The sequence below is a fragment of the Castanea sativa genome, chromosome 8 (genome assembly GCF_040712315.1).
Source record: "Castanea sativa cultivar Marrone di Chiusa Pesio chromosome 8, ASM4071231v1".
In the NCBI taxonomy this organism is placed as follows: domain Eukaryota; kingdom Viridiplantae; phylum Streptophyta; class Magnoliopsida; order Fagales; family Fagaceae; genus Castanea; species Castanea sativa.
In genome coordinates, this window is record NC_134020.1 from 40,385,230 (window position 1) to 40,392,469 (window position 7,240).

The 7,240-nt window shown below is 39.6% G+C and overlaps 1 protein-coding gene across 1 annotated transcript; it reads right to left on the minus strand.

The window, feature by feature from the left end:
• Nucleotides 1-5,314: 5,314 nt before the first annotated feature.
• Nucleotides 5,315-6,617, minus strand: LOC142606327 (TPD1 protein homolog 1-like). Its single transcript, XM_075777693.1, has 2 exons — nucleotides 6,554-6,617; nucleotides 5,315-5,628 (listed from the first exon to the last, which is right to left on the minus strand). The coding sequence occupies exons 1-2, from the start codon at nucleotides 6,615-6,617 to the stop codon at nucleotides 5,315-5,317; spliced, it is 378 nt and encodes a 125-aa protein (XP_075633808.1).
• Between the last annotated feature and the right edge of the window lie 623 nt (nucleotides 6,618-7,240).

A 7,240-nucleotide genomic window follows, 5' to 3' on the forward strand; every position in this document is an offset into this window, starting at 1 on the left:
TGCCACTCGCCGAATAACACCGCACTACGCAACACAGTACTTAAGCGGCAATCGGGTCAAAACAACCACAAGATGAGATTGGAAATAATGAGGAAGTTTGCGCGTGGCATGGACTACAGCCAGAAGTGCTTTTTCCAAGGGCAGATAGCGCACCTCGGCCTCATTCAAGGACTTACTAACATAGTAGATCGGCCTCTGCACTCCATTTTCGTTCCTTATAAGGACTAGGCTAACCGCATGAATAGCCACGGCCAGATAGGCGAATAAAACCTCGTCCACCTCAGGGCGAGATAAAATGGGCGGGCGAGAAAGATATTGCTTAAGCTGTTGGAAAGCCGACTCACAATCCTCGGTCCATTGAAACCCTTTCCACTTGTTCAACAACTGAAAGAAAGGACGGCACCGGTTAGCTGACCGAGAAATAAATCTGTTCAACGCAGCAATCATTCCGGTCAATTTCTGAATCTCCTTTGGGTTCCGAGGCGGCTGCAAATTTCGAATAGCCTTAACCTCGCACCGGGTTCACCTCTATGCCCCTACGAGTGATCATATATCCTAGAAATTTTCCGCATCCCACGCCAAAAGAACACTTGAGGCGTTAAGGCGCAACTTATACTTCCTCAAAGATCCGGAAGGTGTCGGCCAACTCATGTGTGAAGGTACCGTCTTACTCTTCACCACCATATCATCCACGTATACTTCTATGTTTTTCCCGCTTGCTGCTCAAACATGCGGGTCATCATTCTTTGGTAAGTAGCCCCCGCATTTTTTAACCCAAATGGCATACGACCTTATAATGATAGTTCCCGTTGGTGTAATGAAAGCGCCTTCTCCCCGATCTTCTATCCGCCAAGGGAATTTGGTGGTAACCCCGGAAGGCATCCAAAAAACTCATCCGAGGATGTCCGACAAGAGCATTTACTCGCCGATCAATCCGTGGCATTGGGAACGAATCTTTAGGACAGCCTTGTTCGTATCGTTAAAGTCTACACATACTCTCCACTTGCCGTTCTTCTTCTTAACGACAACAAGATGAGCCAACCATTCAGTGGTAGAAAACTTCTTTGATAGCCCCCGCCCTTTTCGAGTTTAAGAACCTCTTCCTTCACAAATTTCCCCGAATGTTCTCGTGAAGATCGCCGAGGTGGTCGCCTCCTCGAACAATGGCCGGATTGACGTTTAAATGATGGCAAATAAAGTTCGGATCTACACCGGAGCCTCATAGGGGTCCCATGCAAAGACATCTAAATTATCCTTCGTAAATTTCAACAACTCCATCTTCTCTGGTGTGGCAATCGTATGCCAACTTGGAAGAACCTCTCCGGATCATCTGCTATTACAAACTTCTCTAACTCCTCACAAACAAATTCATCTTCTATCATCGCTCCAAGTGCCTCCGAGCCGTTAATTGCTATGACTCCCGGATGGGCAAGGTTGATGACTCAATTTCTCGATCGACGAAGCACCGGCAGCTCGATATGCATTGCCTAGCAACTACCTCGGGCCGCCGAGGATTTCCTCAACATGCTCCCCCGAGGGGAATTTTACTTTAACATGTAAGGTAGAAGAGACAAACCCAAAGCGTGCAGCCCATGGCCCGGCGAGGATGGCCGTATATGGAGAGTACGCGTCAACCACAATGAAATCTACCTCAACCGTTTCCGACCCGCTTGAACGGGTAGACGGATCTGCCCTTCGGCACAACGGCCCTTCCTTCAAAGCTTATAAGTGGGGAGTCATAAGGAGTTAAATCTTCCAACTCCAACCTCACTTTAAATAGATCGTGGTACATGATATCCGCACCGCCGCCTTGATCTATCATCACCCTTCTCACATCATAATTCCCTATCCCGAGGGTAACCACAAGAGCATCGTCACGGGCCGGATAGTCCCTACCTTATCCTCCCTGAGAAACCCAAGACAGTAAAGTGCTCTTTAATCTCTTCGGCTCGCTACCCACATCCTCGCCCGCGGATGGGAAACCGCCATAACCCTAGCGGACTTGAGCCGGTCCTACCAAAGTGCCGAAGATAACATTAATCGTCCCCAATGCTGGCCGAGATGAACTATTCCTTCCGGTTGTTTGAACCAACTCGACCGACTCGCCCGTTGGCCGACACAAGTGCCGCTTAACTTTCCCTCACCGACGAGCCGTTCTAAATGGTTCCACAGGTCCGACATTTCTGCAGAGTGTGGCCCACATCCCGATGGTACCGACAAAAGGTTTTGATTTCTTCCTCGCAGTGGTCACCCGCCATTTTGCCGGCCATCCGAAGAAGGGCTCTTTACGAACTTTTTCTAATAACCGATGCACCGGTTCTCGAATACGCATTTACAAACCGGGGTGCCGCTCGAGCCGGATTGTCCGAAGTATTCCCTCCTCGGCTTGTTGTCAGTGGTATCCGTCCGACCCGAAATCCCTTCTCTCCCGCGGGATAACCTTCTCCTTTCCTTTTCCCCGCTCGCCGGTCTTCCTCTACCCTTTTATATTCATCAATACGATCCATAAGATTCGCCGTACGCCGCGGACGGGCTTTTTCGTCAAGGACTTTCTTAGGTCGTGATCGCAGGGAGGCCTACCTTAAAGGTATTAAGCGCCACCTCATCAAAGTCGCCGTCTATTTCATTAAACATCTCCCGCATCCGTCGGGAGTATGCTTTCGTTGTCTCCCCTTCCTTCATGACCATGGATAGCAACGAGTCCAATGGCCGAGGACTCCTCGCTACACGTAATGAACCGCGAAGCAAATGCCCTAGTTAGTTCCCCAAACGAGCCTACAGACCCCGATTTGAGACCGTTGAACCATCTCATAGCCACAGGTCCCAAGCTAGAGGGGAATACTTTACACATCAGAGTCTCGTTGTGAGAGTGCACTGCCATCCGTTGGTTCAAGGGAGTCAGGTGCTCTACCGGACGTCCGGCCATTATAGATGGTAAACGGGCCGGGTGAACCTCCTGGGAAGCCTCCCCCTCTCAATCCTCCGTGAAAACGGAGATTTAGAGAGTTGGTGCAACGCCCTACTCATGGTATCGTTGCCTAAGCCCCTAGAACGAAGCTTCTTACGTCTGCGGGTCGGCTGGTCGTTCTCCTCACCTCGCAGGATGCTGCGCCGGTGGGGAATATGACTTCGAACCGTAACCAACTCTCCTATCCTTCTCCGAGGAAGAACTAGACGAGGACGGGGAAACCTTACGTTTAGCACGGCCGTAACTTCCTCTTTAAACGATTGATTTCTTTCTCGCATGGATTTAGAACCCTCATCGTGGGTAGTGCTACCTCCACGAGTATGGCTAGCCCCCGGATATTCCGTATGGACGCTTCCCTCACGATCCCTACGTTGTTCAAGAAGTTCGAAATGATCTTCCTGGGTGATGCTTGTGACTCGCATGATGAGAGCCTAAGCCTCGCCATAATATCCCTACTACTTCTAGACTAGATTCCCACGTACGGCGCCAATTGTAAGTGCACAATTGCACCCGGACCCAAGAACAGCTATGGGCTCGTGCCCAATGAGCCTTAAACAATAAGAATTTGTAGAGTGTGGGCTTGAAACCCTGTGTTAGAAGTAAGTGAGGATTAAATGACAAACTAAAGATTGCCAAGACTTGGAAACAAAGAAGAAGTAATGTAAATAGGTCTCCTCGGACGTAAGCCGAGAGCTATTCTTATATTATCTCTCTCTCTTTGTCTTTTTTCTTTTTAGGTTACAAAAAGTTCCCTCCTCATTTCTGTTCTAGGTCCTTCCTTAAATACTCTTCTTCTTAATACTTTATACACGTGTTGCCCCCAACTCCTCCCTTAGCATAGATATTTCTTTTCTTAGTGCCTTTGAACAGTAACTAGAAGTTTCCCTTCCACTGTTCAAGTGTCACCTCCCCATTAATGCGGCCTGTGGTAGGTAGGTGGTCTTTAATGTGAAGGTAGCAGCCTTTACCTTTGACAATTTCCCAACATCGGCGCTTCTAGGACATTCAAGGGTTCACCCCTTTTAACCATTGGTCTTGACCGTGTCATTCCCTAACCTGTACCATGAAGTCCCGGGTTCTCTGGTGTCAGTCCGAGGGGAAAAATATCCTCGGCTGGATCCTCGGATCCTCGGCGTATGGGCTGACCTGAAGTACCAACAAGCCCTAAGCCCAAGAGCAGGTCGGCCTCCCTTAGCAAGGCCCAACGGCCCATATCCCTATTAAGATCTTTTTACTCCCCACAATATCCATACGAATATTATATGGTTATCCCAATATAATCAAATTGTTAATTTTACTTATTCTTTTCTGTAGAAAGTAGGATAGTAAACGAGTCTGGCTTTATTGAGTTTTAAATATTTAAGTTCGACTTGACATCGAAAGTAAATTGTTCAAGCTCAACTTGAGCTTGAACCTTGCAAACGATCTTTGAACTCAAACTCATCAAAAAGTCCAAAAGCTTGAACTCAAGCACAATATCAAGTTCATGAGCTTAAAACCCAACACAAATATATTATCAAGTCCGAACGAACTGTCTAAACTCCCAATTAATTAAAGTCTTAGTAATATAGGTTTATTTTTTAAGCTTATATCAAGCATATTGCCAAGCGTATAAACAAACCTAGGTTTTGCTTCTTTTTTATTGAAACCTATTATTCATGAGTTTATTCATGAACATCTTTTTTTTTTTTTTTGCTTAGGCTAGACCCATTATTAAATAAGTCTAAAATTACAGCTCAAACTTGACTGCTTGTATATTATATATAAAAAAATAATAATAAATAAAAACTTTTTATCTAGTCAAACAACTTGGTTCATTATAGCCATAGTAATAAGTGATTCGGATATTATATGGCTCTCCAAATAGTCAAACGATTAATTTTTCCTCTTCTTTTGTGTAATAAGAAAATTGTAAGTGCCATTATTGTATTAGTAAAAAGATTAACATACATCAAATAAGTTCTAGACATGCTGCAATGTTGCAAGAAGCATAATATGAAGTTCCTTGTCATTTTGTATATTGTCATTATAATGCAATGTTGCAAGAAGCATAATATGAAGCTCCTTGCGTTATTACATAATAATGACAATATACAAAATGACATAAATTCATAGTGAAAAATGTTAATTATAAAAAAATTTCAGAATTATTTTATAACAAATTATAAATGATAAGTTGTTATTGCTTATTAATAGTGGGTAAAAAAATAAATTCAATATAAGCTTAAATTAGAACAAATAACAACTTTGCACATAAGATTTATTGGAAAAATGTTATGAACATAATTTTACTCCTTCATAGTAGTCATATTTTTATTCAATATTGATCATATATATATATTCATATCAAGGTGAGCAAGTAAGGGAGGAAACAGCAAGGGGTAATTTGGCATTAGAGGCATATTTGAAGGAGATAGCAGCACCATTAGCAAGGGGTTTTCCATTGTTAACAAGGCAGTCATTAATGCCAAGTTTCCTGAATATCATAGGGTTAATCAGTAGCTCAGATGCGAAAGAATCACAGCTGAGATGGATTTGGGCAATGCTGCAATCCCTGGGGCACTCATTTGTTATTTGCACACTAAAAATTGGAGTTCCACTAGGTAGGTTGCCAGTGGTGCCTTGTGTGACCTGAATGTAATTTTTTAAACAATCTCCTCCTGCAAATGAAAATTTTTAGGTGATTAAAATTCACACTTTCCTGATGAATTTAAAATCTTTGAAAGAAATGGTTGTTTCTCAATATATAACATATCTCAATACTATGAATATAGGTTTCCAAGGCCTTATCTCCTGCCTTTTAATATCTCTTACTTATTTCTTATTTCTGTTTTCACTATTTTTCATATAATTTATCAAGACACTTAAAATTAGTTTTAACAATAGAATTGTGACTCTAAATGTATCTGTTACTTGGAATAAAAATGATTCCAAATAATCCTATTTGGGTTAAACAATATCACGATGTATATGAAACCATTATATGACATCGTTTAATTAACTTGAATATGAAGCTTTTGATTTTGGAGGCTGGTACGGGGCCCTATTCCCATTGAAGTTGACTCATATTCAGTTCCTGAATAAATCAAAAACACAAAATAAAATAAAATTTTAATGCAAATCAAAATTACAGGATAATTATATTTAAAATAAAATGAATAAGTTGAAGTGGACTCGTGTTGAGTTTAAATTTTATTGTATTTCTATATTTAAATTCCTAATTAGAAATCTTCTCAAATCATAATTTCTTCAAATAATAAAATAAATAGTTTCATATATAAACACGATCATAAAAAATAGCTATTAATAATTAAATTCTTTAAAATAATATTAATAATTACATAATTATATATTTAATAGTTCTAATTAAAAACATAATAAAAATAAATAGCTATTATAATTATGAAATTCATAATTAATAGCTTATGCACAAACACAATCAAAATAAATACTCATATATATTAACAAAAAACAAATAAATAAAAACCTATCATAATTTTCAAATTTTATTAAAAAAAATATAAGAGATAAAAAAAAAAAATTTTTTTAGAAAAATATAAAATTATATTTGCTAATTAAACATACCATTGACATTATGGACAGCAAGTACTAGTAACCCGGCAATGAACACGGTCGTGACTGACGCCATGTAACCACAGGAGATGGTTCTCATTATTTGGACTCTTCTAACAAAACTTCTTTAAACTGCTTTCTCTTTTCTTTTTCTTTTTTTTTTCTTTCTTTGTTTGGCTGGATAAACTAATAAAGATGTTTGTGTTTGTGTTTTTGGGTGTATTATATCCTGTTGAGTTTGAAATTTGAAAGCATTGTTGTTATGAGAATACAAATCTTTTAAGTTTTATTCCCTTTTTCTTTCCTAGTTTATACTTCACTAATTATAATTTGTCATTTTTTTAATATTTTTTATTATAAAATAAACTAAATCAAACACTTGACAGTTGACATACCATAATTTTTTTTTTTTAAATGTGATGATTATTAACAATTATTTATTATGTTTGTATTTATATATGAAACTATTTATATTATCATTAATGAAAATATGATGTGGAAAGACTTTAATGAGGGGGTTTAAATATATAATAAATGTAAAGTCAACTAATATATATATTGGGTTGGATTCAAATTACACCTGGCTTAACTTTAAACGATCTTACACTACTCAATATTTTTTTTGGTTTACTCAAAAAAAAAAAATAATTGGGTGCGAATTTTGACAAATCCACCATTAGATTACATTACTTTCATATA